Source organism: Etheostoma cragini, chromosome 20 (assembly GCF_013103735.1).
Source record: "Etheostoma cragini isolate CJK2018 chromosome 20, CSU_Ecrag_1.0, whole genome shotgun sequence".
Taxonomy (NCBI): Eukaryota; Metazoa; Chordata; class Actinopteri; order Perciformes; family Percidae; genus Etheostoma; species Etheostoma cragini.
This window is the reverse complement of record NC_048426.1, coordinates 8,659,518-8,672,917: the sequence shown is the minus strand read 5'-3', so window position 1 is coordinate 8,672,917 and position 13,400 is coordinate 8,659,518. Positions and strand designations below refer to the sequence as shown.

Genomic DNA, 13,400 nt, shown 5'->3' with positions numbered 1-13,400 from the left:
TCACTTCCTTTCCACTACATGTCGAATGAATGAACCGTGAACACAAAGATAAACTGCATTTACTGATCAAATCCTATTCGTATTAGGATTCTACATCAGATTTTAAATCTTCAAGTATTTAAAAAAAAAAATTACACATATAAAAATATTTACAATTGTGGTTATATTTATAAAAAAATATCAATTCAGCAAATTCTACATTAAAATGTAGTTAATGAAAATAACACATTTTATTTTTTCAAATAGAATAGCAGGTTTTGTTCGGTGTTGTTAAAGTTTGTTATCCAAGGATACAATACTTAATTAACATTGATTTCTGCAAAGATTTGTCTCAGATTGTTGAGATCAGCCTCAGGTCAAAAAATAATAAAAACCAACAACACACAACCACTGAACTTAATAACAGTTGTTTTCAATATTTGATAAAAAGTTATATCTGCTGTACGTTGTATAAAATAAATAATCTGTGGTACTTACAGTCAACGGTGAGTTTGGTTCCTCCACCAAAAGTCCACCACAGTGATACAAACTCATGAAGTGGCCGTACAAAAACCTCCTGCACTGGGAACAAGCTCTATCCACGGAAAACTCTCTGCTTTTTCATGTAACAAAGAATACATTATACTTCATTGAATTTACAAAGTTTAATTTAATGATATGGGTTGAAATCATCATATAAATGAATAGCATACATTACATTTTGCTTTACTTTTCTACACCTGAGAGAGAAACGATTACAGTCTTCTTGTAACAAATTCCTGTTGTCACAGTTTTTATATCCGTTGATACAAAGTAAATTTGATGATTTAAAATAAAAATAATTACCAAACTCATATCAAGCAGAAATTAAATATGTTATTCATCTTCAGTAAACTCTGTAAGTAATTTAAAGGCAGACAAACAGACATCTCATACCAACCACAGTGGACACAAACTCATCATTAAATCCTCAACTGCACTTATAATATCAATATATACTTCTATTCCATTAAAATCGTAGCTATTGTTAATCCAAGCAGTATTCCTCCTGATGTAGTGTCCCCCGTTGCCTTCAGTCTGTTGAGAGCAGAGAAATCATTTCCATAGAGAGGAGGCTTTGCATGGTCAGCTGATCCTCCAGTGAACTGAGAAGGTTTATAGTCCTGGGAGTTCAACACTGCAGGACTCAGATCTGTCAGTCAACACAGCAGAAAGCACAACCACCATGACTCTCCTCACCATCCTCATCTGGACGCTGGCCTGCTGCTGTCTTACAGGTCAGAATTATTTTTGAAATGATTTCAAACACCAGTCATATACATAGAGTAAGTGATGGATAAAACCATTCTACATCCTAATATTACCTAATGTACAGTTTTTTTTGTTTTTTTAAGGATCTAGTAGTCAAGTGACAGTGACTCAACCTGCAGTTGTGACATCTCCTCTTGGATCCGCAGTCACTCTGACTTGTGAAACCAACCCAAAAGTTTATGTTTGGTCAGATGGAGATAGTAGAGTACACTGGTACCAGCAGAAATCTGGAGAAGCTCCCAAGTTGGTCATCTACTTGGGTCAAAATCCCACAAGTTCATTTTCTTCTAGATTCTCTGGCCGAGGAGACGGAGTGAACGCTGCAATGACCATCAGTGGAGTCAAGGCTGAAGATGCAGCAGTTTATTACTGTCAGAGTTACCACAGTGGCCCAGTGTTCACACAGTGATTTGTCGTCGTACAAAAACCTCCCTCAGTCAGCCTGCAGAGACTCTGAGCTGTTACAGCAGGAACCGACTGCAGCTGCTGAAGAGGAAGAGACTCTGACACAGACCACTGAACACAGAGCTGACAGTAACCCCACCGAGCACAAACTACATATTTACATTAATCACTTAATCAAACACATTTAAAAATATAATGACACCACATCATGTTCTGTTCACATTTAGCTAAAGAGACAAATGTTGGTTGATCACACATTTGACTCATGATTTCTGCCTCGCTAAAAAATCAAGTTTGCATTATTGTCCAAGTTTTATCATGATAAAAAAATGTATTCGTTACTTTTCTTTACTACTATGCAATGTCCCTCTCATTGCCGATTTAAAAAGGAACAACTTTAATATGCGCATGTTTAATCCAAAGCTTTTGATATCTCACAGAGAAAGGATTATCAGTAGAAGATATGAAACCATTACATTTTTTACTACTCTTCATAAAAAAAAGATAAAAGATTTCCCCATGTTATTCATCAGTGAAAGCTTTATTAGCACCAATCATCAACAAGACAGTTATTAAGCACACATCCACACACACACACACACACACACATCCAGCTGCTGAACATAGTTGTTGCTGTCCAACACAAAGCTTTAGTTTCCTCTCCAAACATTAAAACTTTTTTTTTTGTTGAGTCATTTGGGGGATTGATTTGCACAAAGAAACAGACACATGTTTTAAACTGCCGTGTCCCTTTTGTACCATTCCTTAATCTTGCTGCGTGCATTTTTCAAGACAAGGATTAAATGTTATTGGATTGGAACGGGTGACGTAGGCAGTTGGACAGGAGAGAGTCAACATTGGATCTATTCCCAGGTCAGCATGGATTCTTTGACTGCAGCAGAAGTAGGTAGACTACTTAAGAAGTCATGCAAACAACATGCTAGTATGGACATAGACAGACTTGAGCAGCTAATAACAATGGCATGTCATACTTCTTGGTAACAACTAACTGATACCCAACCCAGTATTTTCCTGCCCAGTGATCATTTGTCTTATTGTGGAGTCCTAAAACATTCTCCTCATCAGTCTGCAGTTTAAGTTACTCTAAGGCTCATTCCGATGTCCAGGAAGGCTTTATATGTCAATTAAAATGCCAAGTCCTGACGTCAAGTCCTGACTCAGTGCACGCCCTGATCCCTGAACAGACGACACAGCCACAGCCAATGTCATGGTAAAATCAGAGGACAGCAAGTGCCAGGACGTCTTAAACACTGAGGACTGATTCTGGTGTCTCACCTTTAACCTCTGCGCTCTGCTAATCCTTTCCGTACATGCAACTCTATCCCCTAACCATTATTGTGTCCTAGAACGCAACAACCACTAATCACACAATCAAATGTTTTATGTTTAGACTTTAGATTTATACATTATTTAAAATACCTTTCATAATAATTTATCTTGTGATTAAGTGTCATCTAATCAGATGATCAACCCAAAACATGACTGGACATACAATATACTTGTTATTAAATCAAATGTGTTGCAAGTCACAGAGATCAAAGAGCAAGCAGCTGTTTCAAGAATGGGAAAACTTAGAGCTGGGTAGTAATGACTCATGATGAGATATGAATGGAAGAGCTAATCAGTGCTGAGAGTGCTAAGAGGGCAGAGCCACTTTAATAAGCCTGAGTGGCTGGGTGGAAGTCACTGTTAGCATGGGACAGGGATAATCCTTTTAGGCAACGCTTTACCAGAAATCCGTTAGTCAACACTTTATGTCTCAGTCTGGGTGAGCTCCTCAGTGTGAGAGACAGGACCCACACTTGATCACACCCACTAGCTGTCCTCCGTCTCGGATCCATTGGGATACACACTGATAGACCACACTCACTCAGATTTAGATATCTGTAGTCACTCAGGGGGGTGGGAGGGGGGTCTGCTGGCTTACAGACCAAGCTTGAATTATGATGAATTGGTTGAAGAATATAGTGCCGTTGAAAACCAGGGCGTACATTAAGGACTACTGCAAGAGGAACGGCCTGCTGACACTCTCCGTTTTTGCTGTGGTGATGGGCTGTGGGCTCGGATTTGTCCTCAGGTCCCTCAACCTCTCGACACAGGTATGGATGGACAGAAAAGTAACGGGAGGCAATGTGACTGGCTTTGGATCTTACAGATTTGTATTATCCAGTGTCACCTTAATAGAACGTGGTGGTACATTTGACAGAGTGTGCAAATCAACTCAATATTCAGGATGGGAAGTAACAGCCAAGTCTGGTCTGCTCACTTCTCCCATGCACTGACACTGTGGTTAAGCCACTTATGTAATAGGGAGAGTGGAAGCAGAGAAATGCAGAAAATCAAGCATAACAGAGAAGCAAATGTGTAAGAAATGTAGAAATAGTTAAAGCATGCTATTATCAATATTTTTATATTAACACTGGATCATCTGAGCACTTGTAAGGGTGTAGCATCGTTTTCTGCTATTCTCATCAAAAAAAGCTCTAGAAAACCAACAGTACTCTACCTGCTTAGCACCATCACCAAATCAGACAGACACAGTTAACAACTTTCCAGTGAAGATAGTGTAGCATTTAACTACCGTACGTTTCCCTCAGTAGTTGTTGGAGACCAAAACAGAGCATATTCATCCAATGGCCAGAAACATAATGCCAAACAAATGAATGCCGGATGTGTAAATAAATAGGCAACTATTTGCTAGCCAGCTCGCCATTTAAAGTCAATAGTTGATGTCAGTGTTGTGTTTAGAGCTTGTTTCTGCTCTTGGCCAAACAACCATTGCCGCTTTAAAGAATATTTGTATGATTAGGATGATCTTTAAAATGTTAAGTCTTTTGCTTTCATTTCATGAGCAAGTTTTTCTCTAGTATTCATCCAATCATTTAGACATGTTTAAATGTCTGTTTAAAGGGTTCTACTGACATTATGTTACTGTGATGTAAAATGCTCTAAATGGACCAGGTAGCTTATGTGTTATGGCAGAGGATGAATCAATGATTAGTGTCCAGTGTGCTCAGCAATGTAACACTGTGAACTGGCAGCAGCCAATAACACATATAGCATCGAAATCTGCTGAGCAAAGAAACAATCTGTAAAACACAAATAGCTAATGGCAAAAAAGGGACACGTGCACCTGCTGGGACTTTGCAAAGCCGTTCTTTTACCTGCCGGTTGGGAATGTAGCCAACATTGTCTTTAATATGTTTAATTAACACATGAGTTACACAGAAATGAGGCACATAAAAAAGTGATTTAACTAAATCACTTATTTCAATGTTAGCTAAAGTAATTTGGTCCTTACTGTCTAAAATAAGGTTTGCTTCATGTGTTGCTCTCTCACACAGGCTAAGATCTACTTCTCCTTCCCTGGAGAGCTGCTGATGAGGATGTTAAAGATGTTGATTCTGCCGCTCATCACCTCCAGGTAAGAAATGTCTTCACTCAGGTGAAATGCAATTCTCTCATGAATAAGGCCTCTGATATACCTAATTATAATCCTCATGTTATTCCAACTAGATTATCATCAGCATCAACCACATAAAACTCCTCATGAATGTTTTTTATAATTTATTCATGTCATTTCACCTGGAATTCCTTTTATATACACAGATTGTTTTATTAAGCAATATACGTAATAAGAAATGTATCTGAAGCTCCATTCTCAAAGAAGTAATATGTTTATGATTGCAAAGGTTACAGGGGCTAACTAATCACAAAAAAAGGATTTTTTGGGGGCGAGAATGTTTCTTTACATATGAAAGGCCTGGGTCATTCTGGTTGTTTAATGGGCAACAAGCAATGCTACATTCAGACAAGATTTTTAATCTGGTCTGGGAAAATCTGTTTTCAAAATTCAAATTGTTTAATAATTATACAACTCTTCATTGTTTTGAAATGAGTTGAAAACTAAGCTTTTCCCAGTTTTAAAGCAGAGTTAATGCGCCTGTTTTCCCACCCAGTCTCATGTCCGGCCTGTCAGCCATGGACACGAGGGCAAGCGGTCGGCTGGGAGTCCTGACCATCACCTACTACCTGTGGACCACCTTCATCGCCGTCATCGTCGGCATCGTGCTGGTGCTCATCATTCACCCAGGGACGGGCTCAGAGAAGGAAGGCCACCATGCAAGTTCAGGGCCTGTTATGACCTCCGCTGATGCTCTGCTGGACCTCATCAGGTAAACATTCACCAACGCAAACGCTCACTCTTTGACAATATAAACATAATGATGGTCCCTACAAGCTGTACATGCTGCTCTTTATTAAACCTCTTACATGATCCAATATAATTCTTCCTTTCCGTCCATGATGAACAATAGTTTACAACCATGAAAGTGACCCTGTGAGGCTGCAATTAGACACAGCAATGCTTTGAACTAAGTGCTAATGTCAGCAAGCTAACGTGCTTTCAAAGACAATGTTAACTAGAACTGCAATCAGTTACAACGGGGTCCAAGCCTCCCCGCGCAAGTCGTCCCAAGCGACCTGTGGAAATGTTCTATGTTGATTATAGCGCCCCCTAAGGGCCTATCTTTACCAAATTTGGTACAGAGCCTCTGAGCGGGATGGTAAACAACCTTCACAGGTTTGGTATCGATAGGATTTATTGTGGCAGAGATTTTGCAATTGCAAATTTCCCATTTGAATGCATTGAGTGTTTTGACAAAAACAATAAACCTTGATTATAGCGCTTCCTACTGTCCAATCTTTACCCTATTTGGATCAGAGCACCAAGAGTGGGCCTAGATGGCACCCATCAAATTTTGTATAAATCTGAGAAGCGGTTCATGAGATATAAACTTTTTTTATTTGCAGCGCCCCCTAGTGGCCAATATTCGTCAAATTTGTTGCAGAGCATCAGAGAGCTGTACATGCTGGTTTTCATTAAACCTCTTACATGATCCAACATAATTCTTCCTTTCCTTACATGATGAACAAGAGTTTACAACCATGAAAGTGACCCTGTGAGGCTAAAATACTTTTTGGCATTGGGAAAAGCAGTCATTGTTGGCAGGGTAAACATAAAAAAATCAACCCAAATGCCCTTATTTTGATGGTTGAAGACGATTAAAGTTGCATTTCATGGTGAGGATTTGCTGTGTAATACCCTTTTACCACCTGCAGAAAACCAATACAGACCCAATAAATCCAGTTCAGATCCAGTTCCACCCTTGTGAGCTTCCCGTGTTTTTTCTCAGGAACAGGAAGCTACCTAATCACATGATCTGGAGGAATCAGTTTGATTCTGGAAGTTCACATTATAGCTCTCACAAATTCATAATAGAAAGTTTGAAATTATAAAAATTCTCAGCAGATAAAGCTTCCTGGAAAGGTGGTTTTTGAAAACACATAAATATGATGACACAAATGAAATGGCAGAACATCTCAATGTTCTTTTTTAACAAAGGTGAAACACAGTCAGAATCTAGCGGTCTTTTTGTCAGCAGGCCATTTGTCAGCAATGAATTTCAAAACGGGGAAGAAAAAACTGTGCTTCCACGACATTGTCACTTTTACACGGCAGGTTGGCTAAGAATAGGGAGACACTTAATTGTGATCTGTTAAGCCTGCACTTTCTCGGAAGGTCTTTGTGCAATTTTACGCACTGTACAACAAAGACGTCAGTCTGGTGTGTGCACTCGGGCTTACTGGAGGATTATTATTAGTGAGCTGGAGCTTGTTTGTATCCGTTGCTGTAGACCAAAGGTCAGGTGGAGGGCTGGGCATCATTCAAAACATTGTGATACCAGTACTAACACTGTCAATTTGACACCAGTTCCTGAATCTTAGTTTTATATAAAGAAAATGTTTTTCTAAAATCCATTTTAACCAAAAGAAATTATTATATAATCTGAAATATTTGTCTGTATATTGTCTCTTATAGGAACATGATCCCGTCAAATCTGATTGAAGCAACCTTTCAGCAGGTGAGTGGACAAAAAAAACGGAAACTTGCAATGGATTGTAAAATACTGTCCGTTAATTTAATTGAATTTAACATTTTAACAGACCAATGTGGTTGATCTGTCATCCAACTCCAGTACCGAACAGACCTGGTCCCGATTATACAGAACGCTGATGTAAAAGACTCCCAGGCCAACTATGTGTATATCATGCCCGACTACCACAACCCTCAACTGGGCCACCCAGTCTTCCTGGAGATCACCCCTGCTCCTGACGTCAAGTATAAAATCGTCCCCAGCACCAGCAAGGGCATGAACGTACTGGGGATTGTCATCTTCTCCGCCACAATGGGTAAGACAAAAGCACAGCTCAGAACATCACGGGAAACATCTCAAAGCCATAAGCATTATGTATTGAAGTACCAGTATAATCCTTTATTTTTTTATAGGTCAGAGTTTAACAGTTGTTTAATGTTAAAGAATGCTTAATATCCCTTTTATTACATTAAGTACAAGATAAGAATTAACGTTTGGGTTGCCAGGTTGTGAAAAATCCTCCTGGTGTTTATCCAACATGACACTTTGTCTTTTTAAGCTCTTAAGTGCTTCACAAAGATTATCTGACTTAATTATAACCTTTTTGGAGATAACAAGATTTTGTAATGAGAGGATAAGATTTAAAAGTAAGTGTAACTGATATAATACATGATGTAGTTAGATTGTTTCTGATGCATCAAAGTGTAAGCAGCATTTTACTGTTGCAGCTGGTTGTGATAGAGTTTATGTAGCTAGGTAGTTTAGTCTGATGGATCCCAACATAGGGGTTGGGTTCTCCCAAGAGGGTCACAACATAAATCTAAGGGGTCATATGAGGGTTAATGGAGTAGGGCAAAAGAAAAAACTAAGTTCTGCCACACAAATCTGTGCTATGTGTTTGTAATATTTGGTTTTCTTTTGAAATATTGGATCACTTTACTTCTTTGGGCCTTTGTTGAGATTTATGTTTGGGGAAATGGTGGAACTGGTAACAATTCATAGATATTTAAAACCTGACAAGGCTGTTCCAACTCAACACTTTTTTTTGCAAGGGGTAACAAGCCCAAAAGATAGAGAACCAGTTAATCTTATATTTAACAATGCACTCTGCTGCTAAATCACAAATGGGATTAGGATTGTACAGTGCAGGAGTAAATGTACTTACTTTCCACCACTAACCACTGTCAATGACTTACTTACCAGGTTAATTGCAGACATGGTAAACAGCTGATTCAATTCAATTTAGATTTAATTTTATTTATAGTATCAAATCACAACAAGAGTTATCTCAAGACACTTTAAAGATAGTTTCCTACAGAGCAAGCAACAGTGCAACAGTGGCGAGGAAAAACTTCCTTTTAGGCAGAAACCTCGGTCAGACCCAGGCTCCCGGTAGGCGGTGTCTGACGACCGGTTGGGATTAGAATGAAGAGTCCTGATGGGACTCAAATATCTGATCTGTTAATCATTAGTAAATGTTTATGCATACAAGATTATTTAAGTAATTATGAGCACTTTATCAGGAGTGACTTGTGAGACAATGGTACCGTTCTTACAAACTCACATGTAAATGTACCGTCTGTTCTCAGGTCTGCTGCTGGGGAAGATGGGAGAACGCGGGGCGCCATTAGTAAACGTGTGCCAGTGCGTCAACGAGTGCGTCATGAAGATTATTAACGCTGCCATGTGGTAAGATTGCACTTTTACACACTTTTTTCAGAAATAGATGACTGTGTCAGATTATATCTAAAAATAACTCTCACATTGCAACTCAGGGAGAGTCAAGTGTCTTTACTGCTTCTGATGGGAGCTGACGAATCACTTGAACACAACACACACACACACACACACACGTGATTTTTGAACATCTCCTTCCAAAGACATTAATCTGCTGCTTCAATAGCCTTTGTGTTTGTGGAGCCTGAGTACAGGGATTTTCTCCTATTTGGTCCCAAGATAATTTGTAAGGGCGGTCACTAATGCTGAAGGATAAGGCTTGTCCTTGAAAGCACTTTGGATACCTGCTGGGTGCTGTAAAGAGTTTCATAAATACATGTTAAGTGATTGATTAAAGGCCAGAACAGGCACACAGTCGGCAATACAATTAATCCCAAAGGTGCTGGATGGGGTTAACGTAAACCTCGTCAAGTGCTTCCACACCAAATTCAGAAAAACATTCTTCCTGTTGAACTGCAGGGTGATGTAATCTTGAGGTTGTGTTGAAAAAATGTGTGTGAAAAAAATGTCTCTTCTCGCCTTCATGCAGGTACTTCCCCTTTGGAATTGTGTTCCTGGTGGCAGGGAAGATCCTGGACATGCACGACCCGGCCCACCTGGGAGAGAAGCTGGGCATGTACTTCATCACGGTCCTGTCTGGTTTGTTTGTGCATGGCCTCATCCTGCTGCCTCTCTTCTACTTCTTCTTCACTCGCAAAAACCCCTTCACCTACATCAGAGGGCTGCTGCAGGCTCTTGTCATTGCACTGGCCACATCATCCAGGTAAGAAGAGAACGTTTATTATTTTTGGGAGATGTAGCCCAGCGTCTTGGTTCTCTCATTTTAAATCTTAACAATATGTACTGCTCATGTACCCTGACTTGACCATTTCCTCTTGCCCTCTCCCTCTGCAGCTCAGCCACATTGCCCATCACTATGAAGTGTCTCTTGGAGAACTGTGGAGTGGACAGGAAGATCGCTCGCTTTGTGCTGCCAGTGGGAGCTACCATCAACATGGATGGAACTGCTCTGTACGAGGCGGTGGCGGCCATCTTCATCGCTCAGGTCAATGAGTATGAATTGGACTTCGGCCAGCTGGTCACTATTAGGTGAGATAAACACTGAGCTCATTATCCTCCCATGGTAAGTTACATTTTTTAATATTACATCTCTAACATCCCAATTCTTGTCTCATCAGTATAACGGCCACAGCAGCCAGCATTGGGGCAGCTGGGATACCTCAGGCGGGTCTGGTTACTATGGTGATTGTTCTGACCTCTGTGGGGTTGCCGCCTGCTGACATCTCACTGATTGTGGCCATCGACTGGGTTCTGTAAGTCCCACAAAAATGATTCTTCTAAATACAAAATAAGTGGTTCTTAAAGCAACACTAGAGAACTTTTAGCACCTTAAAATAATGTTTACAAAATTGTTTCTATAACGGCACTATGCAAGTTTCCCAGATCGGGTAGGGGATCTGTGGTTTCAATGAGACATAATGAGACAATTCTGCTTCCAACCTGTGGGGGCACGGAAGCAAAAAAAGTTACATAGTGTTGCTTTAAAGGTGCTGTTGGGGCAATGTGTGAATTATTTATCTCCTCTCATTTTCAGTGACCGGTTCCGGACGATGATCAACGTTCTTGGTGATGCCTTAGCTGCTGGGATTATGGCTCATTTATGTCAAAAGGACTTTGAGAGACCAGCCTCTAACGGTCCAACTCCTACCCCTTCTAATGCAGAAAACGGAGGTGGCCCCAATCGGGTAAGTAGTATTTATTTTTGTTCAGGTTGAAGTGCACATGCATGTGTGATGATTTAAAGCCCCTGGAAACCTGATTTAAAATCTTAGGTATTTTTCTATGATATTAAATATTAAGCAACTATCAAAAACAAGACTTGGGAGTCTATATCCATGCTAGCTCTGTGAGGATGTACTACAGTAAATCCTAAGGTCAACATTTATCATGCTCACAATGACAAAGCTAGCATGCTGATGCTTAACAGGTATAATAATGTCTACCATGTTGGCGTTATTATGGAACCCACTTCAGTGCTAGGCAAGATCCGCCAGCTATCCTAACCTTAACTACTTGAGGTCATGCCTGACTTCAACCAATCAGGCTGCTTCATGGGGCGGGTCTTGCCCAGAACTGCAGTGGGCTCCATAATAACGCACCATGTTCCCTTAGATTAGTGCACAAAGTACAGCTGAGGATAATGGGAATGTCATAATTCAAAAAAAGTGCTGACAACACAACAACTTTTAACTTTTAGCTATATATCCAATTGGTGCATGAAAATATGTGATAAAATGATTTTCTTGAAATCAGTGAGAAAAGCATCCTGTGCGAAAACATTATTTACATTCTGCTAATTGTAGGGAATATCGTTCGTAGCTCATTATTCAATTTCACAGCCATTTTATAAACTCATGTTATTCTACTACTTTTACTACCTTTAGATAACTGTACTGTTGGTGACTTCTTCCTACAGAGGGATACAGTGATCTCCTTTGGAAATCAGAGTGTGGCAATGTCTGATGCTCCTCTGATCACACACCGCTGCGATTATGTGTATGAGGTGGATGGAGACAACGTGCTGGAGAAACCTGTGGCATGCTACAACCTCTGCCAAGTATGAGACACTTCTACAGGACAGAGAGCAAGGGATACTGCCTTCTACAGCACATATATTCACCTTTTTGGATCAAAGGGACCGTCATCTGAGGCCACAACTAATCCAGTGTGGATATAATTGTGTTCTAAATGAGACCAAGCGGCTTAAATGGATTTCGACTGTGCCATGCCGAAAACAAAGATCTTCATTACTTGACATACAGTATGCCTCCATTCAATTTTTGACTGTGAGGAATGCACAAGTTTCACATGTAACCTAAATCTTAGACCGCACTTGCAGACAATGCGTTGCAATGACATGCATTAGATGGAGATTAGCATTTATCAGTCAGCTGTGACACATAGACATTCACGGTAGGCCCGTCCTAATGAAGTTTAATCAAGGTTTTGTGTTGCCTTAACATGATCTCAGTGTTGACTACAATTCTGAGAACGTGAAAAACCTGATTTACAAGGAGCACATTTATTTTGTTGAAGTGAACCTTTATGTTAGACAAAGCATTTGTGAAAACATATTGATATTAAAGCAACATTAAAGCTGGGGGAGGCACTTTATTTTTGCGTTGTTTGGCAAAATACTCCACAATAATCTTTTAGGATATTTTAATTCAAGTGGTCTGAGAGAAAACTAGACTTCGGAATCTCCTCCTGGCTCTCTAATCAGCCTTTAATAAATCTACCCATGACGGGAGACTTTGGCCAACCACAAATCATTTCAGAGAGAGCGAGAGAGAGAGAGTTCCAATTGACTGTTCTGCCAGTGCAAATGCGCGTTCCTTCAGCGAAGGTTTTGTTCAGGGCAGCAAAAGACACAGGGCGGCAGCTAATTCAAGGCTAATCTATTAGATAAGAGACTTTTATTGTGAACCAAATTGTGTAAAAAAGTACTCCAGCTTATTGTCCAGGGAGCAGACATTTGCTGTGAAAACAGTTTGGGGAGCTGGTCTGCTGGGGTTAGCCCTGAGCCTAGCACGAACACCGGCTCGTTTGCTATGTTTAGCCTGGGGTGTCTCCTTGTTTAGATAGCAGCCGCCGGCTACGAGTCCCAGAGGCCTAAGCCTACTGCTGCCATCTGTACAAGGACACGCCAGAGCCGGTCTGAGAGGAAACATAAACGCGGTAGACAAGTCAGTAGTTTAGTCTTCTGCTAACCATAGCTTATGGCTGTTTATATACAACCTGGCCTCATGCCAGTTCGTGAAATGGTCACGCTATTTTGATTTATTGATTAGTGTACAGGACACGTTAATGTCGTTTAACGTGACCATACGTGACCATTTCACCAACTGCCATGACACTGGGCTGCTCTGCAGGACGCAGCAACAGGTAAATGAGAGCAGGGAGAGGGAGAATTGCAGGAAGAAGTCCTACTCTCATTCAAATTCTAGCCTT

At 40.3% G+C, this 13,400-nt stretch overlaps 2 protein-coding genes across 5 annotated transcripts in view; one reads left to right on the top strand and one right to left on the bottom strand.

The window, feature by feature from the left end:
- Positions 1–13,400, bottom strand: part of igl4v8 (immunoglobulin light 4 variable 8) — a 43,241-nt gene that overhangs the window by 6,659 nt on the left and 23,182 nt on the right. The window lies entirely within an intron of this gene.
- Positions 3,446–12,116, top strand: slc1a8b (solute carrier family 1 member 8b). The gene is made up of 11 exons (XM_034858420.1): positions 3,446–3,815; positions 5,061–5,140; positions 5,676–5,891; positions 7,598–7,640; positions 7,755–7,968; positions 9,242–9,341; positions 9,919–10,152; positions 10,284–10,478; positions 10,568–10,702; positions 10,984–11,134; positions 11,866–12,116. Exons 1-11 carry the CDS (start codon positions 3,660–3,662, stop codon positions 12,010–12,012), a joined length of 1,671 nt encoding a protein of 556 aa, XP_034714311.1. The 5' UTR covers positions 3,446–3,659; the 3' UTR covers positions 12,013–12,116.